This window comes from Theropithecus gelada, chromosome 17, assembly GCF_003255815.1.
Source record: "Theropithecus gelada isolate Dixy chromosome 17, Tgel_1.0, whole genome shotgun sequence".
Classification (NCBI taxonomy): domain Eukaryota; kingdom Metazoa; phylum Chordata; class Mammalia; order Primates; family Cercopithecidae; genus Theropithecus; species Theropithecus gelada.
In genome coordinates this window covers 56621841-56646738 of record NC_037685.1, presented here as the reverse complement: position 1 = coordinate 56646738, position 24898 = coordinate 56621841, and the positions used below count along the sequence as shown (strand labels likewise).

General features: G+C 47.0%; 1 protein-coding gene across 2 annotated transcripts in view; it reads right to left on the bottom strand.

Moving 5' to 3' along the window:
* The window catches only part of SPATA13 (spermatogenesis associated 13), a 154497-nt gene that overhangs the window by 78221 nt on the left and 51378 nt on the right, over nucleotides 1-24898 (bottom strand). The window contains exon 2 of one of the 2 annotated variants that reach the window (XM_025364374.1): nucleotides 9084-10835. The exons of the other annotated variant lie outside the window; for it this stretch is intronic. Coding sequence (XP_025220159.1) covers nucleotides 9084-10724 — 1641 coding nt within the window. The 5' untranslated portion in view covers nucleotides 10725-10835. The remainder of the gene's footprint in view (nucleotides 1-9083; nucleotides 10836-24898) is intronic. 2 annotated transcript variants of the gene reach the window in all.

Here is a 24898-nt window from a genome sequence, read left to right as displayed (position 1 = left end):
ATTTTCATCAAAACTAGACTTTGACTCTTTTTTTTTTTTTTTTTTTGAGACGGGGTCTCGCTCTGTCGCCCAGGCTGGAGTGCAGTGGCCGGATCTCAGCTCACTGCAAGCTCCGCCTCCTGGGTTCACGCCATTCTCCTGCCTCAGCCTCCCGAGTAGCTGGGACTACAGGCGCCCGCCACCTCACCCAGCTAGTTTTTTGTATTTTTTTAGTAGAGACGGGGTTTCACCAGGTTCGCCAGGATGGTCTCGATCTCCTGACCTTGTGATCCGCCTGTCTTGGCCTCCCAAAGTGCTGGGATTACAGGCGTGAGCCACCACGCCCGGCCGACTTTGACTCTTTAAAAAATATTATAAAATTGGGCTGAGAGAGGTGGCTCATGCCTGTAATCCCAGCACTTTGGGAGGCCAAGGCAGGCAGACCGCTTGAGCTCAGGAGTTCGAGCCCAGCCCGGGCAGCATGGCAAAACAATACAATTAACCAGGCATGGTGGTGTGTGTCTGTAGTCCCAGCTACTGGGTTGGGGTGGTGCTGAGGCAGGAGGATTGCTTGACCTTGGGAGGCTGAGGCTGCAGCAAGCTGTGACTGCACCATTGTACTCCAGCCTGGGCAAGACAGTGAGACCCTGTCTCAAAAAAGAAAAGTATTAAAAAATTTAAAAGACAAGCCAGATTGTGAGAAAATACTTGCAATTCCCATTAACTTGATGTGTCAACTTGATTGGGTGCAAGAATCCCCAGAGAGCTGATAAAGCATTATTTCTGGGTGCGTTTGTGAGGGTGTTTCCAGAAAAGACTGGCGTTGGAATCAGTCATCAGTAGAGTAAGTAAAGAAGATTTGCCCTCAAGGATGTGGGTAGGCATCTACAATCCCTTGAGGGGTCAAATAGGACCAAAAGGCCAGGCATCCCCTCCTCTCCTGGCAGACATCCACCTTCTCCTGCCCAGGAACACCACAGCTCCTGGCTCTTGGGCCTTCGGACTCCCTGACTCACACCAGCACTCCACCGCACCACCTTGTCCTCGGGTTTCCAGGCTCACGCTGAACTACACGTCCGGCTTCCTGGTTCTCCAGGCTGCAGATGGCAGATCTTGGTACTTGGCCTTAGTCGCACCAGCTGATTTTCACATGTATCCTATTGGTTCTCATCCTCTAGAGAACCCTGAATAATCATATTATCTGATAAAGGACAGGTAGCCAGGAAATATAAAGAAACCTTAACTGCTCAATAAGAGGATGACAAAGAATGCAATGAAATGATGAGCAAAAGATCTGAATGGGCACTTCACTAAATCAGATCACGCGAATGGCTAATAACCCCACGAAACGATGTTCAACATCATTAGTCATTAGGGAAATGCTAACGAAAGCTAAAATGAAATACCACTCTGCACCCACTGGAATAGCTAGAATACTGACAATACCAAGTACTGGCAAGGATGAGGAGAAACTGGAACCCTTACACGGTGCTGCTGAGAATCTAAAATGGTGCAGTCATTTTGGAAAGCAGCTTGGCAGCTGCTCAGACAGTTTAACACAGAGTTGTCACAGGACCTAGCAATTCCACCCCTAGGCATCCACCCAAGAGAAAGGAAGCATATTTCCACCCAAGGACTTGTATGTAAGTATTCACAGCATTACTCGCAAGAGTGAAAAGGCAGAAACAACCCGTCTCCATCGACAAATGAATGGATAACAAAGTACGGTCTAGAGAGCCACGCACTGGAATATTACACAGCCTTAACAAGGAAGGAAGCACCAATCATGCTCCGTGGACAAACCTTGAAAACAAGGTTTTGCTCAGTGAAAGAAGCCGGTCACAAAAGACCACATATTACAGGATTCTATTTCTATGAAACGTCCAGAAAAGTAAAATCATAGACACAAAACACAGATCTGAGGCAGGGGCTAGGAACAGAAAGTGACTGTAAACGGCACAAGGCTTCTTTCTGGGGTGGTGAAAACGTGTTAAAATTGGTCTGTGGTCAGACTGGATTAAGAAAATGTGGCACATATACACCATGGAATACTATGCAGCCATAAAAAAGGATGAGTTCGTGTCCTTTGAAGGGACGTGGATGCAGCTAGAAACCATCATTCTCAGCAAACTATCGCAAGGACAGAAAACCAAACACGGCATGTTCTCGCTCATAGGTGGGAACTGAACAATGAGATCACTTGGTCACAGGAAGGGGGACATCACGCACCGGGGCCTGTTGTGGGGAGTGGGAAGGGGGGAGGGATAGCATTAGGAGATATACCTAATGTAAATGACGAGTTAATGGGTGCAGCACACCAACATGGCACATGTATACATATGTAACAAACCTGCACGTTGTGCACATGTACCCTAGAACTTAAAGTATAATAATAATAATAATAATAATAAAGAAATGAATCAAAAAAAAAAAAAAAGGAAAAAAAAATTAGTCTGTGGTGATGGCTGCAGAGCTCCATAAACATATAAAAATCACCGAATTGTTCGCTTAGTAAAACGTGTAGACACAAAGCCCATCAGCTGTGGCCTGGTCTTGGGTGGGAGCAGGGACTGACTGTAAAAGGCGTGGGGAAGCCTTCTGAGGGGAGCCAAGTGTTCTTTAGCTGGACGGTGGTGGTGGCTGCACACTCTACATTTTCCAAAAACCATCAAACCGCATACCTACAACCGGGGAGTTGATGTTGTGCAAATTAGAGTTCTCTACAGAGCTGGTCTGATTAACCTCAGCCACGGAACGTCCCTCCGTGTCCCTGCTCTGACAATGTCACTGACTTTCCACCACTTACAGGGTAAAGTCCAAATTCACAGCTGTAAGCGAGGCTCTTCCTAATGATGTCCGGACCTACCTGCTTAACCTTACCTCCCTCCTCTCCACCCAGCCACCCTGTACAGAAGTTCTGCAAGCCATCTGCAGCTCCCTGACCAAATAGATGCATCACTTTGCTAGAAACTCATATGCAAAGCCCCGTGCTAAGTCCACACAACACCTCAGCTAATCTTCACAACAGTCCTATGCGGTCAGGATGCTCATCACCCACAGTTTACAGGTGAGGAAAATGAGATTTAGAAAAGGTCGAGAACTAGTAAGCAGCAGAGCTGAGTTCAGAGGTGGGCATCCGCCTCCTGTTCCACACTCCTCCCACCAGCCTGGAAGTCCAGTGCCCTTCTGCAACTGCTGCCCGAGGCACTGAAGACCCCACTCCACTGTCCCCAGTTCTGCCACTTTCCAGCCAGGGTTCTTAATTCTGCCGCCTTTGGGGCTCCTGTGGCACTCAGTGCATTCGCACAAGGAGCCCTTCCCACTACATCATAACGACCTGCACACATTCCTGTCACCAGCTGGACTCCGAACCCATTAGAGCACAGACAGCATCTTTTTGTTTCAATCTCTTCTGTTCACATAGCAGGTGTTGAGTGCTGAGGTACATGACGATTCCTTATGCACTGCTTGAATTTTGCTTAATGATTCCATCTTAACTTGGATTATTTCTCTACATCAAACCAAATTACATTACTTCCTGCTCTCTCCAATCACAGAATATCTCTGCACACATGTGCAACCTACCGTACACCTCACTGAAATGCCCCTGTCCTCTCTATAATCATCTGTAGAAATCCTCCTTCTTCAGATCAGATTCAGTCACTCTTATGAAGCCTTCCTTGATTTGGTACATGGGTGAGCACGCAAGTCCTCTGAAACCCATAGCATTTTGCTTTTACCACTTTTATGGAATTTACTCCATCAAGTTCTCCTATGTTTTAGGTGTATCTGGGCACAGGTAGAACCTCCTTGGCATCACCACATTCCCTACAGAGTCATACCTAACTGGTCTCTTATATCTGACATGTATTCAACAAATTTGGTTGGGTACATAGTTGCATTAAAATATACATGTTGGATTATGCAGGAAATTAACTCTTATGCTTTTTTTTTTTTTTTTTTAAAGTAGCATGATGTCAAATTAACTGTTTGAAGAATTTCTCCATCCCCTGTTCAGATTGTAATTGTAATTCAGTGTTATATTGAAAAAAGAGTCCCGGAAAGAACCTACCTGAACGTCCCTGTCTTAAAAAGCCATGCCAATCTAGGATGGAAAAACCATCTAAACAGCGGTAACCACACAGTGGCAGTCAGTGTCAAAGGGTGGGCTAAGTGTTTAACATCCACAATTTCATTGGCTCTTACCATCCCCAGGGGCAGATGAAGTTACTCCGTATTCTACCCTTGAGAAGACCCGTGCCAGGAGAAGTTCAACAGTTTGCCCCGGTTGCCGGGGATCTTTTAATAAGAGAGCCAGGGTCCCAACTCAACTAGAAACATGTGCCAGGAGACTGTAGCTTACCAGAGCTCCCTGGAGAGGGGTCCAACTGGTTGTCATTTAAGAGTTTTTTCCATGGCATATTTAGCACTACATGAAACACTGACTCTGCTGCCTCAGTTTCCATTCACTAAGGAAGCGGTTTCTCCTTGTAAGCCGGTAGGAGAAGCAGCATGAACGCTCCAAACTCCTAGGCAACACCTTCAAAAGGCAAAGGGCAGCACTGTCAACAAGTAAATGTAACCTGTAACTTAAAACAGGTCACAAGCTTAAGGACCTTGTTCAACAAACCACCGCTCTTAAAGCTGACCACTAGGTGGCAGGAGCACAGCATGCTTTGTAAATTAAAGCGGCAGGACATTTTCCCAGCTCTTTTTCACAGCAATACACACACAATCTTGTTAAACTGCTTAAAATTTTTCAACGATTATTTTGTTATTTTTAGGGTAGGATGATATAAATAAATGGTTCGAAATAGAAATTATTCTCCCTATCGAAAAGTACATTACAATATTTTAAATAACACCATAATATATTTACAACCTTTTCATATTCAATAACACAGTTTAAATTTGCTTTAATCCTGTAAGTAGAACCATACACTGTTAATGAGCTGAATAAACAAATATACTGTATATTGAAATATAGTAAAGACCGAAATTTAATTTTGTAATGCTATAAAATAGACAAAAACTGCTTTTAACTCATGAAGGTTGGAATCTTTGCGTTTCACACTTTTTCTATTTGTTTCCCTTAGTTTGTATTTTGTTTCTCAAAGCCAAAATAAAAAAGGTTTCAGGTTCTACTTCACAAGCACTTCTCTACAAGTAACACCGAACATTCTCAATGTGTAAGATGCAATGTATAAGTTATGGGTAAAGCCATAACTGTACTTTCTCTTTTTGACATATATGTTAAGAGTACAGGCTGAGTGCAGTGGCTCACGCCTATAATCCCAGCACTTTGGGAGACCCAGGCAGGCGAAACACGAGGTCAGGAGATTGAGACCATCCTGACTAACACGGTGAAACCCTGCCTCTACTAAAAAAATAGAAAAAATCAGCCGGGCATGGTGGCGGGCACCTGTAGTCCCAGCTACTCGGGAGGCTGAGGCAGGAGAATGGCGTGAACCTGGGAGGCAGAGCTTGCAGTCAGCTGAGATCGTTCCACTGCACTCCAGCCTGAGCGACAGAGTGAGACTCTGTCTCAAAAAAAAAAAAAAGAGTACGAGAGAGGTGAGAGAGGTGAAACCCTAGCTCTACAAAAAATACAAAAAAATTAGTTGGGCATGGTGGCGAGTGCCTGTAATCCTAGCTACTGGGGAGGCTGAGGCAGGAGAATCACTTGAACCTAGCAGATGGAGGTTGCAGTGAGCTGGGATGCACCACTGCACTCCAGTCTGGCGACAGAGTGAGTGAAACTCCGCCTTGAGAAAATAAATAAAAGTACAAGAGGAAGCTTTATGTGCTATATAAGAATTTTGAGGCTGGGCGTGGTGGCTCACGTCTATAATCCCAGCACTTTTGAAGAATGAGGTGGGTGAATCACTTGAGGCCAGGAGCTTGAGACCAACCTGACCAACGTGGCAAAACCCTGTCTCTACTAAAAATACAAAAATTAACCAGGCATGTTAGTACATGTTTGTAATCTCAGCTACTTGGGAGGCCGAGACGTGAGAATTGCTTAAACTCAAGAGGCGAAGGTTGCAGTGAGCCGAGATCACACCACTGCAGCACTCCAGCCTGGGTAACTGAATGAGACTCTGTCTCAAAAAAAAAAAAAAAAAAAAAGAATTTTGAAGAAATGAATGCAACTGAAAAATGTGATAATATCTGGAGGCAAATCTGTAGAATTATCAACATGTATGCAACTTTAATAAATTGAATTTTAATATAATTGTTCTGCTTTCTATCTTTGGTGATCTTCCGTGGGTAGAAATTAAATTTGATATAACTAAAAATAGCAAATATACATATAAAACCATAAAACGGTCAAAATCACCCTGGCAAGTAACTACACACTAGTTCACACATATTCACTTAGCAGGTTCTCAGGAATAAAATATTTCAATGATTTTTTAAAAAATAATTTTGTCAAGCAGAATATAAAATCGAATCTTTAACATAAAAAACCCTCCAGACATACACAAATCCTTTTTTAGGGAGGGGAGGTTCCCACCTACGAGGGGGGCAGGCAGGCTGTTTAGTGGAAGGAATGTTACCCTTCATCTCACCCAGGAAAGAGTGAAGTTTGGTCAGTTGTACAAACTGGAGCCGGCAGAACTGGAATTCCTTCCTAAATCTGGCAACTACTCCTGTGTCCTTACCACTGCTCCACAGGCTCAAATATGCGAATGAACAGACAGTTCTCAATATTCAAGACCTCTCAGCTAAACTGGTGAACTCTCCACAGGAATCTCAGGTAACAGTGTGCAGTCTCACTTCTCTGGCTGCCCAGGGAACCTCCAGACTAATCTCGATCTGAAAGCACTCTGTAAAAGTCCTACTTTCTAGGTCTTTCTACAAAAGTTCCACTAACCAGGTCTGTCTGTATAGCAATGGTCAAGATGGACAGTGCAGAGGCTGTCCTGGCTTCTGAGTTTGCAAACTTGGCTATGCAATCATTTATCTGTGGGCACTAAGACAAAACTGAGGTCCTCCCCAGGGATGGGTGGGAAGGAGCATTTGCTAGGGGATTATTCTCTACGGCAAGCACCAATCTATACCTGCAAATCAATCTAGAAATGTCTGTGAAGAATAATCTGCAACATATACACATGAACGCATTTCCCCATCTTCCAGCTATGTAAGGTAATATTACTGAGTGCTTTATAAAGTGAAAATTATAAAGCTGTCCGGATGTTCGACAGAATATGAAAAAACCTGCTGTTGTAACCTTGACAGCTATTAGCTGAGTCAATTCATGAGGTGCTTATGATCTACTCTAAAATACGTACAATCATTCAAAAGCTGACAGGTACCAAACTGCATGTTCCTAATTAATTCCCAGGAAATTAAACAGACCTAGTGATGGTGGTGGGAGGTGGACAGGTACCTAGGTGGGAAGAGGCGGGTCCCCAGTGAAATCCCACCTTCAAGCCAGGGACAGCCTGAAGCCTCAGGGCACAGATGCCAGTTCCAGGTGAAGTCAGCGACCTGGAGTGAGAGCTTCCTTGATGCCTTTCAACCAATCAAGTGCTGCTTTTCCAGGCCCACCCATGGACCAGTCGGCATGCACTTCCTCCATTCTGAGCCCATAAGATCCCCAGACTCAGCCACTCACTGGGACTACCTGCCTGCAGGGAGGAGCAACCCACTCCAGGTTTCCTATCCGCTGAGAGCTGTTCGGTCACCCAATAAAGCTCTTTTCAGCCTTGCTCACCCTCCATTTGTCCGCATAACTTCATTTTTCCCGGATGTGGGACCTGCCCAACAGTGGGAGCCAAAGGGGCTGTAACACTTTCCTGGATGGCTCGCCGAGCTGCAGGTGGGAGTTAAAGGGGCTGTAACACATTCCTGGCCAGCTCACTGAGCTACAGGTGGTCACATGCTCCTGGACTGCAGGTGTGAAGAGTGGCAACCCTTCTGGGGACCCAAACCTTGGGATTCCCTCAACCAAAGCTGTAACACTATAATCCTCCCACTTTCCACCAGCACCAGGCAGCTGCCACATGCAAAAGGAAGGGCGGGGCTAGACCAGCCCAAGAGCTGCATGCTGGAGTGGGGCAGTGGGATTAAAGCAGCTGTAACACAGTGGGGTAAAACATGTTCACCAGAAACACGGCCCCTGCTTGCTGTAATGCAGGTGATGAGAAGAGTTGTGGCCCTTCCGGGAGCCCAGATCAGAACCAGGCTATGACATGCTGTAACACCCTCTTTGGGGCTCTGCAATTCCTGGTATCTCTGAGATTTCACTTGTCACCACGTTCCCCTTGTCCACAAGCTGATGCCTGCAGCAGAAGCCAGCTGCAGTACGTCTGTTCCAGCCACAGCCTTGCATGGAGCCGGCACCTGGAGCTGCCTGCCCTGCTGCAATAGCGGACATGCCTGGCTGTGTGCAGAGGCTGGACTCCATGCTCACTCACTCACACACCCCTTGCTGCTCCATCCCTGGTTTGCCCTTGGCAGGCATAGGATCTGGGCTGGCAGTGCAAGCCTAACGCAGCCTGCTGGGCAGAATGGGTGGGATGAGGCTAACGGGCATGAGCAAAACTCAAGCAGAGGCACTGCCAGTCACAGAGGTTTCCAGCTGGTCAAGTGACACCCAAAGGTGCCGTGATATTAGAAGAGGTAATAGTCTCTCAACAGAAAGAATTTCACTTATATGTACTTTGTGGGAAAGGTTACAGAAACAGCTTAAAATATAAAGAAGAAAGATACGAGTCAGAACTGCATGGAGCAGAACACAGTTTGTTCACAACTTACTTTTTCCCCCAGAATCTAGTACCTGGTACATGTTCAACAAACATCTTTTGAATGAAAGGTGTGGCAAATGTCATCTCAATGAGTCTCATACATTGTCAAATTTATTTCAAAGGAGATAGAGATTACTTCTGAACTTGGTAAACAGCAACTTGACAACTCCCATTCCCACTAATACTGTAAGGGCAGCAAGGTCAGCAGAGGACCACTGACCATGACAAGTTAGGGACCCAGGGCAACACCTGTGCAGCATGGGAACCTCCAGGTGAGGCCAGAATGCCCCTGTACAAGCTCCCTTCCCGCAGCAGGGTCGCTCACATGAGGGACCTTACCACTGCCCTTACCTCCTCCTCCTCTTCTTCTGGGCTGGCTGCCCCACCGGTGTTCACCAAAAGGTCCTTGCTGCCCTCAACACCACGTGTGGCTTCCACAGGATCCTGCAAGGACACAGGCCCTGGCTCTCTCTGAGCAGACCCTTCTGCCCTTCCTTCACTCTCCTCCGAACTCACGGATGGGGCACTGTGATTGCTGTGACACTTGGCACTTCCTGCCCCGGGGCTCTGAGGGCTCTGGGGCTTGGGTGTGGTGGGCCTTAGAGGGGTGGGAGGCTGCTCAGGGTCAAATGTGAACTGGCTGCCAGCGTTTGGGTCACAGGAGTCTTTGCTCAACACATCCTGGACAATCGGGCTTGGCGAGGAGCTGCCAGCGCAAGCACTGTCGCTTTCCACCGCCCAGGAACTTTTGGCTTCAAGAGGAAATACGGCGGCGTCAGCGTCTACGTGGGGGCCCTTAGAGGTGGCTGAGCCGAAACCAGCGGCCACGGTGTAGGCTGCAGTGGTACCATGCATGACCGCCCCGCCCCGCCTGCTGTCCTGCTCAGTGCTCCTGGAGACGCGGCGGGAGTAGTCGTCATGCAGCCGGCTGTGTGCCTGGAGTCTCAGGCCGGCCTCACCAGGGGACGGGGCCCCACTCCTGGGACTCTCCCTCCTCCAGGCGGCCTCAGTCACATTGCTCACAAGTTTGAAGACTCTGTCAAAGTCCTTGGCCCTTATCGGGCTCCTCCAGCGTTTGGTCCTTCCTGACCCAGGCTTTTGGGAGTCAGTGGAGGAACTGCTTAGGGTCCTCTGGGGCACCTGTGCGTCATGCGCCGTCCTGAGGTCTGCAAGATTGGAGGTGGACTTCCGCTTAAAGGAGCTCTTCTTCAGAAAGGCAAGATTGTCAGTGCTCTTGCTCCTCCTGTAGCCCATGCTGTTGTTTTCAGGATCCCTCACGAGAATCTCACACATGGTGGGCACCTGGCCAGTGGCTGCCGTGGGTGTCGCATGGTTCTGGGGCGCATCCAGCAGGCAGATGCGGCCCAGGCCGTAGGCTCTGCGGAGGCTGCGGGAGCGGTGTGTGCTCCGCTGGAAGGGATCGTCCGTGTCCTCGAGGTCGGAGCCATCCAGTGTGCCCCCCTCTGCTGGCCTGAGGGTACCACACGCTGGTCCCGGTGCTGAAGGGGAGCCCCTGCCTGCCTGGGCTCCTGGGACAGCGCCATTCAGGATGGGCTTTCCCAGGCCGTGCTCCAAAGCCTCTCCCTTGGAACAGGCATTTGACCCCTCTCGGCTCTGAATTCCTTTCAGGACCGAGGACTTCAGTTTCTTAAAGGATCCCATTTTCCGGAAGGAGGCGAGGGTGTTCCACGTGGAGGAGCTGCCCACCAGCACCACGGAGCGGGGCCGCTCGGGGTGGGCACTCGTCCTCTTCCGACTGGTGGCAAAGAGGCGCACAAGCTTGGCTGGGCTGAGTCTGGCTTCCTGGGTGTCTGTGTCGCCACCAGGGCTGCAGCCACAGACTCCGTTTCCACACGCAAGCGAGGTCACCATCTTGGGATCTTTCAGGTCCGAGCCTGGACAGGGGGCTGCGGGGCCTGGCCCGAGGCCGTTCGGGGCAGTGGTCATGTTCTCCGGGCAGGGTGACCAGGGCCGCACAGCAGCCTGGGTCATGGCCACGGGCACTGCCGAGTCCGCAGACCGCAGCTCCAGGCCTTCATCTCCAGGAATGCCGTCCTGGCACTCACACCTGCCTTGCACATCGGGCTCCTGGGTGACCACGGCCTGCAGCGGAAGACAAAGCGGGCGGTTTAGCCATTTCCCGCGCAGCAGCCCCTCTGCTCAGAGAAGGCGGCGCACGCTCCAGCACACGGCTGGCCAGATGAAAGCTGCTGCAAACTCAGTTACAACTGTACATTTCCCCTCCATTCACTTCATAAGTTGAAGGAAAGATGCAAATATATATCCCTGGACAGAGAAGGGTAATTATGGACTGTGCCGTGGACATGAACTCACCGGAACCTGTGTAGGTGAGACTAGGAAAAAACTGCTGGAATGAAAATATCTAGGTATCATTCAACGCTATCTTTTCTTCTTATGTGAAATGGAAAAAAAAATTAGGAAATACCAAAAGAAAACCTCACAACAATTTCAAAAGGTGTGATGTTAAAATGCCAGCCTGTGTTGAATCCAACACACCGAATACTCAAACCAAGTGCTGACACACGCAGGAACAAGTGTGAGCCCCACATGCTGGCAGCTGCCTCCTGTCCAGGAGGGCTGAGATGCTCAAACACTAACTGAGAGCTGCACAGGGCCACCGGGACAGAGGCGGGAAGGACTCGGCCAGGACATGCCAGGGCAGCCTCTGAGAAGGAAACACATTGGTAGGGGTCTTTTTCCAACTGGTCATAGAGTAGAGAGAAGTGAGGATGCTGCTGAAGTATGTTAGAAATTCAGGGTTGGGTGCAGTGGCTCACGCCCGTAATCCTAACACTTTGGGGGTCCAAGGCACATGGATCACCTGAGGTCAGACGTTCGAGACCAGCCTGACCAACATGGTGAAACCTTATCTCTACTAAAAATACAAAAATCAGCCGGGCGTGGTGACGTGCCCCTCTAATCCCAGCTACTCGGGAGGCTGAAGCAGGAGAATCGCTTGAACCCAGGAGACAGGTTGCAGTGAGCTGAGATTGCGCCACTGCACTCCAGCCTGGGCGACAGAGTGAGAGAGACTCCTTCTCAAAAAAAAAAAAAAAAAAAAAATTCAGAAGAATTCAAATTAAACAAATTCAGCATCCTTTTCCTCTTCCCACGTGCCCTGACAACCACACACTCCTGCACCCACGCCCACCGCACACATCCACTTCCACACCTTCCCCCCATGCCTGTATCCATATCTTTACTCCCACACACCTGTGTCCATACCTTGCCACACACTGCGTTCATGCCCTTCCCCACACACCTGTGTCCATACATTTCACCCCACACCTGTGTCCATGCCTTCCCCATCATGCACACCTGTGTCCAAGCCCTTCTCACATACCTGTGTCCATGCTCTTCACCCCACACCTGTGTCCATGCCCTTCCCCCACACCTGAGTCTATGCCCTTCCCCCCCCACCTGTGTCCATGCCCTTCCCCCCACACCTGTGTCCATGCCCTTCCCCCCATACCTGTGTCCATGCCCTTCCCACCACACCTGTGTCCATGCCCTTCACCCCACATCTGTGTCCATGCCCTTCACCCCACATCTGTGTCCATGCCTTCCCCATCATGCACACCTGTATCCATGCCCTTCGCCCCACACCTGTGTCCATGCCCTTCCCCCAACACCTGTGTCCATGCCCTTCCCCCTACACCCATGACCATGCCCTTCGCCCCACACCTGCGTCCATGCCTTCCCCATTATGCACACCTGGGTCCATGCCCTTCACCCTACACCTGGGTCCATGGCCTTCCCCTGAAAAATGAAAATGCTGCTCCCCCTTAACCTTTCCCATCAGGCCAAGATCTGCTCAGTCTTCAAGTGATAGCTTACATGTCTCGGTCCCCCGTTCTCAACAAATAATTACTGGATGAATGAACGATAGATTATGAAAATAACCATAAAAGACTATCAACTTTTCAGCACTTACTATATGTCAGGCCTCTGCACTAAGGTCTTGGAAAACATAATGTCACTGAGGACCCACAGAAACCTAAGAGGTCGCAGAATGACTTGCATTTTGCAGACAACCAGATGGATACTGGAGCAGGTTAGGTCATTTGCCTGGGAGTCCTGCAGCTGTCCCCACAAAGCCCACACTCTTCTCCACTGCAGTAAACTAATGAACAGAGACAGAGGCACAGTGGCCATCTGCAACCCACACATCTGACTCCAATTCCTGGGCCTCACGACCCTGACTGCAAATAAATTCCAAAAATCTTTAGACATCAGTCAAGGCCACAGAGGCCAAAGGCCAGAGAGGAGTAAGAGGAGGACACTGTTTAAAGATGAGAGCAGATCCCGATTTAGCTCACCCCATGAAGTGCAGAATCTGCCCCATGCAAACAGAAACATCTCTCTTCTGCTCCTACGCCCCAGGTTCTTGATGGGTTCCCTTCTTATCTGTCCCTACATCATTTCCAGTGAGAAGGGATTCCCAGGGACAGCCATAGTTAAACGGTCAAAGAGTTGATTCCATCCAGGACAAGGGAGGCTACGATGACTCAGACCATCAGCCAATTCCATTCATCAGAAGACCGATGGGCTACTTACTATACGCCCTCTGCAGTTCAATGTTCTCATGGAGGAATTAGAGGGCCAGAGGAGCTGTGGGTTACATTTGAATGAGCCACATAAGCAGAGGCTTGAATCATCTCTGCAGTGAGACTGGGTATGAAGCCTGTAACCAGCTGCAAAGTAAGTTCAACATTTGGTATCACCTATGCGCCTTCATGTGCTCTAGAAGGGACAGGGAATTCCGTTGTTTCAGCATCTCAGAATCGTGATATGAATGAGATTGTTTAATCAAAAGGTCAAGTCCAGTTCGTGGGCACTGACGTTAAGTCGTAATCATGGTCTTATCATGACTCGCATTGACTACAGAAGAGAAGGCATGATGCCTGCCTTGTAATTCAGGGGATTAGACAGCTTCCTGGCACCACCAGAGGGCGCTATGAGACCTGTTATAACCAAGGAGGAAACAAGGGCCCAAGACATGGGACTTGGCCTAAACTGGGTGCTGTCATATGGCTCCTGAGTCAGTCATTTCAGTGGTCTGCACTTCAGTGCTGTCTACAGAATAAGAGCTACCAAGATTTATGCATATACCCACTTCACGAGCATCTACTGGGTGCAAGTGTCTGTGCGGGTCCCACGAGGAATTCGAGGCCGTGAGAAGGTAATCCCCCATTCTAGATAAGAAACTGGCAAGAGCAAAGCAACAGTTAACAACACCCAGTACAACTGAGAGGCAGTAAATTTGGGGGACCAGGTGTCTGACTGACCCAGGAATGAGGGGTATCTCAGGATATGGGACTTCCAGGGTTGAAGCCAACAAAGTTCCTAGCAAATGGGGATAACTGCTCACTCTACAGTAAGTAGAACAGTGTCTCTGGAAGGACAGCTCAGTGTGATAAATTAGTAAAATCAAGGTGAAAGTGGGTTTAGAAAAGCCTACACACCCCTAGTCTAATAATACCTCATCATTCTTTGAGATGAACTGCAGGTGCCTCCTTACCCAGGAATTCCTTCCTGAGCCCCCTGGAATGAATGAAATCCCTTCCTCTGTGCTTCCACAAGCCTTCAGGCATCTCATCAAATTGTTTTTACCAAAATGGATCATAATGATAGCTTTATAGAGCTGCCTTCAAACAAGAGTGTGCACTCTCTGAGGGTAAGAATGGTGTGCTTTGCACACTTAGATTATTTAACTTCGACGTGAAATCACATCAGTTATCCTGTCTTGTCTAATCCATACCAAGGTAAGAAGTCGTTACAAGCCACTATGTTTTTATAGAGTGAAGAAGTTGAAATTTTCTAACACTCAGAACTTAATTTCCAGGATTTAGATTTCATAAAACACATGCAAAAAATTGGGGTTTCTAATTGGGACAATACGCTTTTTAAAAGACCAGGGACTTAGTATTTTGTTCATGAGCTGAACAACGTGATTGTTGTGTGCTGCTAAGAGTGAAACTGAGTATCATGGAAAAAAAGGCTTTTCCTGGAATTTCTGAGTAACATAGCAAGTTGCATTATTTAGAACTAATACTTTGACCTCTATTAACTAACAAGGGTTGCAATTCAATTAGTGGTTTTGTAGCAAGTCTTATAAATTGTGGGAACTCTGTCAGAGATATGAAAGAAACAGAACTAAGAATTTCAGATGGGAATATTGTGAAATCCACTGTCTATAAGCTGGGTTCTAGGGTGTACGAACTTTAGAATGGAATTTTTTTTGTTTTTAGTGATAATGAGAATTCTCCCCCAAAACAACAAAAAACAAACAAACTTTTGACTGGTAATTTTAAAGTAAAAACTTAAATTTGAAATTCAGGAATATAGAACAGATTAAATGTACAAACAAGTCGAAAGGTTTTATAATATACTCATCATGTACATTTGGAGTGTCCAATATTCTGGCTTTCCTGGGCCACACTGGAAGAAGAACTGTCTTGGCCACACATAAAACACACTAACACAACTGCTGATGAGCCAAAAAAAAAAAAAAAAAAAAAAATCGCAAAAAAAAAATCTCACAATGTTTTAACAAACTTTATGAATTTGTGTTGGGCCACATTCAAAGCTTCCCCACGCCACATGCAGCCTGCGGCCCACTGGTTAGAGCAGCTTGATTTACATAACAAACCGACACTGAAAGAAAACACATTGAAATCGAAAATGCTGAAGGGGTGAGCGCAGACCCTTAAATCACAGCTGCACAGAATGTGGCCCTGGGGAACATCTGACCCCTATTCACGACAGTGAGGATGCTACGGCACAGTGAGGCTGAGGAGCTTACGACTGTTGCTGTAGTGACAGTATAGCAGGGTGGAAATCGGAGGGTCCACCCCAGCACTGCTACCTCCAGGCCAGAACTTGGGGGTCAGGCTACACCCTCTTCCTTCCCTGCAGATTACACCAGGTCTAAGCGACTCTACTGCATGCCCACCCGCCCTCTGTCAGCGTGGTGGCCGGTGCCTCACTCCTAGGCTGCATTACCTTCCACCTGGATGACCGTGGTCTGGCTCACTGCCCACCCATCCTTCACTCTGCTGCCGGAGCCCTTTCCACACTGCAGATGGGCTGTGTCACTGAACCCAGGGTCACTGGCTGCCCGTGGACTTTGAGAGATGTCGAATGTCCTGTGCTCAATACGGGACGCCTTTCCCTCCAGCAGGGCTGAGCTATTTGTCATGATCCTCACACCACCATGACTTTGCGAGTTTCCTTGTCTGCTCTCAGGCTGTTTCTCCAGCCATTGTTGTCTCTCTGTGTTTTGGGAACCACAATTCCCAGGTTCCTGACAAATGGCTTCTGTCCAGGTTTGGCAGTGGGCAGTGGTGGTGGGAGGTGACTCAAGGGCTGGGAAAGGGAGTTGCCACAGTATTTCGTGGGCATGTGCAGCAGCTGTGGTGTCTCTGTGGCTCCAGCCCTGCTGGGAAGCTCCTCCTTCCCAGGTCCGAGGTCCTGCGGGCGGGCGGCACCAGCTCACAGCTCCAGCAACACGCCCTCTTGTTTACCACTCCAGCCCAGGGGCTGGTAGCAACTTCCTGCTATTGCACTGTCTTTTGTTTTTCAGCTGTATAAAAATAACCCCTGTATTAGATTCTTTGTTTGAAATACCTGGAGACACTTCTCTAGCGTTTCCCACACTGCCCTGTCATTCTGCGTTCCTCGTCTGGCTTCTACACTAACCTCTCCGAGGAGCATGAAAAGTTCTCTAAACGCAGAAGCCGTGTCTTATTTCACTGTGTTCTCAGCATGTGTCTGTTGAATGACTGAAGGGGCTGCTGGCTTTGCACGTCTCAGGTCTGACACCCCAACATCTGGGCCAGATGGTTCTTTGTTGTGGAAGCTGACCTGTGTTTTGTAGGAGGTCTGGCAGCAACCATGGCCACTGATGCTATTAGGAAGAAGAATTGTAATAAAAAGAGAAGAATGCTGAAAACTATGAATGTGCTACCAATTAGTTTCAGAATAGTTTTTCTGAAACTACTGGAAAGCAATTTTAAGAGATTCAATCTTGCTATGTTGCCCGGGGTGGCCTCAAATTCTTAGACTCAAGTGATCCTCTCACCTCATCCTCCAAGTAGCTGGGATAACAGGTACATACCATTGCCAGTTAAAACCACTGAAATTTATCATTTCCTTTCTTTCCTTTTTTTTCTTTTTCTTGTTTTTTGGTTTTGTTTTGAGACAGAGTCTTGCTCTGTCATCCAGGCTGGAGTACAGTGGCGTAACTTCAGCACACTGCAACCTCGCCCCCAGGCTGAAGTGATCCTCCCACCTCAGCCTCCCAAGTAGCTGAGATTGCAGGCACGTGCCACTACACCCCACTAATTTTTGTACCTTTAGTAGAGACGGGGTTTCACCATGTTGGCCAGGTTGGTCTCAAACTCCTGATCTCAAATGGTCCTCCCACCTTGGCCTCCCAAAGTGTTAGGATTACAGGCATGAGCCACCATGCCCAGCCATAATTTACAACATTTGTAAAGAGAAAGCATCCAAGGTTCTAATTTCAGAGATGAAGTTATTCCCCAGGCCTAATGCCAGACACTGTCCTTCCTCTTCCCAGCCCCAATATACACACCTTAGTAAAGGAAAGAAGCCCCCTTACCCTTGGATCTGGTACCCTCAGGGTCTCTCTGTGTAAGGAGTAGGTAAGATGCTTCAAAAGAAAATCTGTAGCTCTGGCGTCACTTAAGTATTCAATCATTGAAGTTCAATGTTCAATTGAAAGTATATGGAGAAATGTAACTGGAATAAGCATATCTTTGGGAAAGGTGTCAATTTCATAAAAGCGTGTGATTGTCTTGGCTTGCCTTATGGGGGTTACTGGGCTAAACCACATTCCTGTGGCTGAGAATGGTGTTTCCCCAGTAGGGATGTATGTTTGCTTTGTCAGTCCTCTGGGGTGATGGGGTGTAGAAAACGAGGATTTGCAAAGGCAGGTCTTAGACTACAAAGGCAAATCTACCTTCTGTGTCTAAAGTTGCAGGTCGGGCTGGTGTAGTGAGAGACGAAAGGGCAGGTAGGTCTGAGCCTCTGCGAAAGATGCTGGCATCCTCCACAGTGCCCCACCCTGTGTCCCCAACCTCTGCACCGTGACAGCGTCTGAGTTCCTCTTCCTCCAATCTCATGGCAACCTGGGAAGGCCCCAGGGGAGCTGTTGCCGGCCACAGCCCTCAGCCCTGAAGACGGCCCTGCGTCTTGCCTTCCTGCAGCCATGGCCTGTCCAGCACCTTTCTGGTGGTAAACAAGATTGCAGCAGTAACCACCGAGTTCCTGGTTAGGACTACCTCATGCCTGCAACCCATGCCAAAACTGATGTCACCCCGAGACTGCACCTCCCCCACGTTTACCATTCAGAGCACTGAAAGTTTTCCAGATGGATGGCCCCAGTCCTGGAGGCGTTGTGAAGGTCACTGGAGCAAACACAGTGTCTCTGCTTGGCAGAGGCAGACCAGCCCGAATCTGGAGCTGCGTGTCACTGGGTTCCCAGGCTAAGACACCCAACAGTGCAGTCAGCACAGAATACCCCTAAAGGGAATGATGCAGCTTTTATATCCACAGCTTAATCAGACATACTTAATAACTGTGTGTAATAGCACATACGTGTGTTGTATTTCATTTTTGCTGCATTTATTCTAATGCTCATTTTTTTTTGTTTTTGCATAAAATGTGTTTCCAGGCAGAGCCCCAATTTATAGGTTTGCATTCTGAGGAAATGAGATTAATTTTTAACTCAGTTTCCACCCAGGAGCCTGTCAGGTCTTCAGGTAGGGGATGTCCCCACAGACCATTCTGCCACCGCTGAGGACAGAGGCCCAGAAAAGGCCCTTTCTCTGTGCTGTGCAATCAAGTATCTCATCCTCTCAAATTAGTTTTACACATTAAAGCAGTTGCTGAAATGCCTTCTGCTTCTAATTTAAACTGTCTTCTAATTGAACTGACATTTGGATACTGTTTCCTTGCAAGCCCTCCCTGCCTCTTGGCACACATCTCCTCAGTTAGGACACGCACGACAGTCATGTGATACGATGCCACCAATGAACCAAGCCAGAGGTGACCAGCTACTATTCCTGAACAGAGGTCCCTGGAGCACACACCCCATCTCTCAGAGGCGATCTGTGAGACTTTGTTAGAGGTGGAGGTTCTCATTGCCAGCGTGTCCTCAGGGGACGCTGTGCTCGAACACAACCAACACACAGAATTCAGGAATACTCTGGTGTAATATCCCACGGACATGGCTCCTTTGACACAGAGCTTAATAACGTTTCAAATATGTCAGATGCTCAGTGGGGACTGAAATGACAGCAAGGACTATATTCTGATTGTTGCGAGAAGTTCAAAACCAGCTGAGTTTAGCTGCTAGGAAAACGAAAGAATCGCTAATACTTAAATATGTTGAATCTCAAAAAGGAAAGTGGAGATGCAAGGTGAGACAAAGGTTACCGTTACAAGGCAGAAGCAAATGGGAGGTGGAGTCCCCAGGCAACTAAGGAGGGGAACGGATGTGCTGCTGAGAGCACAGATGCAGAGAACCCAGTGACGACCGGACAACACTAGGGAGCATGTCCCTCTAAGCAAGACTGAGGGACAGGTGAAGGGGAGGAAGGGCAGCAGCTGAGGCTAAGAATTTTGGGTCAGGGTTCTTTGCTTTGAATTGCTTTGTTATGTGACCTGGGCTAGTCACACAACATCCCTGAACTCAGCTTTCTCCATGGGATCCTGAAACTTTTTTTACAGCAGTTTCTTTTACTTTTAGAGAAGCAAATGCATTGTAAAGAAAACATTCTCATCAAAATATTAATTATTCTCATGGCACGACACCTTTCTTGGTAACGTGTAAGGTTGATAGTTACAGGTCATTGCTAATAGGAAATGGTACTCTGGGTCAAAATGTCTAGATCCAAAGAAGTGAAGTACTCTGTTGGAAAGTCAGTGGATTTCAGATTATTGTACATGCATCTGGCCTTAGGCAAAAGTGCCTGTGGAGGTGCAGAAGATGCACCACACGTGCAGGTGGCTGCTTTGGGGCTGATCTGCTCTGTGATTCTCAGATGGAGGCACTGCCTACTCCCTGCAGTCATCCTGCCAGCTCAAAGGTCAAGGCCAGAGGGAAGTCATGTTCCACCAGGCTCAGTCAGAGACCGGCCAAGGTCACCTGAATGCGGATCTCGAGAAGGTGATCGCTTTTCCCAAAGGATACCTCTGAAGCCAAACACATATAAAATGCCATTATTTCATTTAAAAATTAGCTCTATCTTTTCTCCATGAGTATGGATAATACATGCCTTCAGACTCTTCAACCCTAAGATAATAAATACCAGAATGTAAACTGTTCTCCAAAATGCTGAACAAGTGGTATTCTAAATGTCAATTTTTGAGTCACTTGTTCAGACTTATAGACACATTTTTTCCTGTAAGATTCTTGTGTCATCTTCCCCATCCCACTTAATTTATAATGTAAATAAATTGTTAAAAATATCAACGGGATGGCTATATTAAAGTTGTTCATTAGTAATATACTAAAGTAAATGAAGTCATACTTCTACGGAAAGATGAACCTGATCTGTGACTTAGAAGCTTGAATGATAGCAGAATGAGAAAAAGGACAGAGAGAAGGGTGTTGTCCTCTTTCTAGAATAAGAAAGATCCTGGCCGGGCATGGTGGCTCACATCTCTAATCCCAGTACTTTGGGAGGCCGAGGCGGGTGGATCACAAGGTCGGGAGTTTGAGACCAGCCTGGCCGATATGGTGAAACCCTGTCTCTATTAAAAATACAAAAATTAGCCGGGTGTGGTGGTACGTGCCCTGTAGTCCCAGCTACTCATGAGGCTGAGGCAAAAGAATCGCTTGAACCCAGGAGGTGGAGGTTGCAGTGAGCCAAGATTGTGCCACTGCGCTCCAGCCTGGGTTTCAGAGCCAGACTCCATCTCAAAACAAAAACAAACAAAAAAAGACCCTTTGCAGTGTTCTGAAGTGGGTGCTGTGTCTCTGGCATCCTGTGACTCTCCTCGCTATGATCATCGTCTCTGAGCTGCTCTCACCCTCTCACCCCCACAATGTTCCTTAATAGAAGCAGTCACTTCGGCCTCCTGATCATCTTCCTCCGACTTCTCGGTGCGGGGGTCTGTCCTCGGTGCTGTGGAGATGGACTGACCCAAGCAGGCCAGCATGTAGGTGTTGTCACTGTAACTCCCTCTGCTGCGACGTGCTATTGTACCTAAGATCAAGCCTGCTCCACGGTCAGCTCCTCTAGACCACCGGTCACACCTATCCTCTGCCACGTGGTGAGCTGGTTTTGTGGGATTGTTGTTTGTTGTGGTTTCTCCCAATGGCAGCAACTTCAGGGCTCAATGACACAAGTGGCTCAGCAAGAGCTCAGCCACTTGTACTTACCTGTAAGTACGCAAGATTTGGGAGGCTGAGCCTGCCCATCCGTCAAACAAAGCCAGCCTTTCTTTTTTCAGTATCTGGCAATGTGGTTGAGCAGGCATGTGTTTCAGCGTGACCCACTTAACTGTGTTTAAACTTAATTTAAAAATCAATCCTGGCTTCACTCTTTCCCTCTCCTCTCCTCCCCACAAATGCTGTCAAAATCTGCTAGTTTGTATCTTTTCCAATTAGAATGTCAGAACTTTGATGATATGGCAATCAGCTCTCTGAAGTCCCAATAGTTCCTCTTAGGCCAAGTATCCTGATGCAACATTGTCAGGTGGTTTGACAATAACCAATGCCTGTTGCCCCTGGGGTGGTTACATAAGCACTTCAGGGCCACATGAAGCAAGGAACACAGGCAAAGCTACCCAAGACTGTCATCATTTGAGTGAACGTAGATTAGAAAGGAACACTGATGTCCTCCATTTAAATGAGGTACCTGTGGTTTGTTTCCTTCGACCTCTTTTTTTTTTCTTGAGACAGGGTCTCACTCTGTCACCCACGTTGGAGTGCAGCCTGGTGCAGGCTGGAGTGGCCCAATCACAGTTCACTGCAGCCTTGAACTCCTGGCCTCAAGCAATCCTCCCTTCTTGGCCTCCCAAAGTACTGGGACTACAGGCAAGAGCCACCACACCTGGCCTCTTTCATCTCTGAACAAGAAAGAACTTCCTATGTGACTTGATTCACTCATTCATTCAGCAAATATTTCCTTGGTCCCTCGTGTCTGAGAGCAACTGGAGTAGACACACCAGGAGGGGAATGGTGAACAGCTGATGTGGTTCAGTCATCAGAGAGCTCCAGCCACGTGGGGAGCACTGGTGGTGTTATGAAGCCTGCAACGGCCTCCTTCAGCCGACACATGGATGCTCTAATGCCAGAGAAAGGAGGGATGTTGGGGTGCAGGGAGCTTGAGACAGAGACCCCAGCTGGAGGACGGCGAGCAGGGACAGGGTGGGGGAGCCTAGGCCTTTGTAAGCCACGTTAAGGACTGGGGTTTACTCTAAAGGTCATGGGAGCCGGCAGCAGAAGCCATCACCGTCGGTGCCACCGGACGAGATAATCCTGGCTGTGGGCTGGGGAGAGGTGATGGGGAGAGTCAACATGGCCTGCTGACCAACTGGACAACGTGGAAAGAGGGGAGAGACAGGTGGGTCCCACCATCAGGCTGGGTCCAACGGAGATGCACCTTACTAAGCAACAGAGGCCTGGAGAGGAGCAGGAGGGGAGCCAAGGAGTTCCATTTTAAATGTACTGACTGAAGAAAACTGCAGACCAATATCCCTGGTGCACACAGATGTAAAAACTCCTCGACAAAATCAAGGCTAAAAATCATAGGATTATATCAATAGATACAGAAAAAGCCTTTGACAAAATTCAACATTCTTTCATTATAAAAATTCTCAACAAATATGGCATACTGGAATGTTCTTCAACATAGTAAGACCATATATGACAAGCCCACAGCTAATATCATACCAAAAAGTGCAAACCTGAAAGCTTTTCCTCTAGCATCAGAAATAAGACAAGGACGTCCACTCTCACCACTTACATTCAACGTAATCCTGGCAATGGGCAAGAGAAAGAAAGAAAGGCAACCAAATCAGAAAGGAAGAAGTTAAATATTCTGTTTGAAAATGATGTGATCTACTATACAGAAAACCCTAAAGACTACTATAAAACTGTTAGAACTAATAAACAAATTCGGTAAAATTGCAGGATAAATATCAACGTGGAAAAATCAGTTGAATTTATTTTTTTCAATTGCATTTCTAGACACTAACAATGTACTATCCGAAAGAAATCAAGAAAACAATCCAATTTGCAAAAGCATCGAAAAGAATAAAATACTTAGGAATAACTGTAATGAAGGAGGTGAAAGATCTGCACACTGAAACCAATAAAACATTGATGAAAGAAACTGAAGAAGACACAAATAAAATGGAAAGATATCCTATAAACATGAATTAGGAGAATATCATTAAAATGTCCATACTACTGAGAGTGATCTACAGATTCAATGCCATGCCTATCGAAATTCCAATGAAATACAAAAAACAAACAAAAAACACTAAAATTCATATAGAACCATAAAAGATTCCAAGTGGACAAAGCAATCTTGAAAAAGAATAAAGCTGGAGGCATCACACTACCTCATTTCAAACTATATTACAAACTTATGGTAATCAAAACCACATATTACTGGTTTAAAAACAGACACACAGACCAACAGAATAGAATATGAAGTCCAGAAATAAACCCATGCATACATGGTCAACTTATCTTCAACAAAGGCACCAAGGATGGGGAAAGGATAGTCTCTTAATAAATAGTACTGGAAAAACTGAATATCCACACGCAAAATAATAAAATTGGACTCTTACTCCAAAAATCAACTCAGAATGAATTAAACCCTTAAACGTAAGACCTGGAACCATAAACACCACACGACAAAACATATGAGAAAAGCTCCTTGACACGGGTCTTGGCGATAAGTGTTTGGATATAACACAAAAAACATAGGCAACAAAAGCAAAAATAAACACACGAGACTGTATCAATAGCTAAAAGGTTTTTCATAGCAAAAGAAACAACAAAATAAGGTAACCCATGGAATGCAGAAAACACCTGCAAGTCATATAAACAATAAAGGACTCCTGATATCCATAATACACGAGGATCTCAACCAACTCATTAGCAAAAACAAACAAAACCCTCAATAAACAAATACCTCAATCACAAAATGTAAAAAGGATCTGAACAGACATTTTTTCAAAGAAGACATACAAATGGCCAAGAGGTATATGAAAAAGTGCTCAACATCAAAATCCTCAGGGAAATGCAAATCAAACTCACAGCGAGCTACCACCTCACACCTGTTAGGATGGTTATCATCAAAAACCCAGAGGTAACAAGTGGTGGTAAGGAAGTGCAAGAAAGGAGACCCTCATACACTACTGGCAGGAACGTAAACTAGTACAGCCACTGTGGAAAACGGCATGGCGGCGCCTCGAAAAACTCAATATAGATCTATCATATGATACAGTGATCCCAATACTGGGTATATATCCGAAAGAATAAAATCAACCCCTCGAAAAGCCGCCTACACTCCCATGTTCACGGCAGCACTATTCACAGTAGCTAAGATACGGAACTGACCTAGGTGTCCCTGAATGGATGAATGGATAAAGAAAATGGTGTATACATACAACAGAGTACTATTCAGCCATGAAAAGGATGTCCTGCAATTTGCAGCAACGTGGATAAACCCGGAGGATATTACGCTGAGTGACATGAGCTGGGCACAGAGACACAAATACCTCACAACCTCACTTACACGTGGAACTGAAGGCAGAGACTCAGAACAGCGCTGTTGTTCTCACCTCCTGCCAGGCGGCCTCCTTTTACTTCATCAAATAGCCTTGGCAAGGGCTGTCTTTTCATCTCTAATTCCCCTACCCCATACTTTTTAAGTGCAGCAATCTAGTTTCAACAAAAACGCTGACCTTTTAAAATTAAAAATGAAATCAAGTTAAAGTCTTACATCTCTGTCCAAGACAACGAAAAGCCTAACTGAGGTTTAATAGAGAAACAGGGATGGCACTTTTAAAATATTTATTCTAGATACCACTGTGATCACATCAGTCTTTAAAATTTCTAAAATCGGCTTGTTCCTGAGTACAGCTCTTGTGAACCG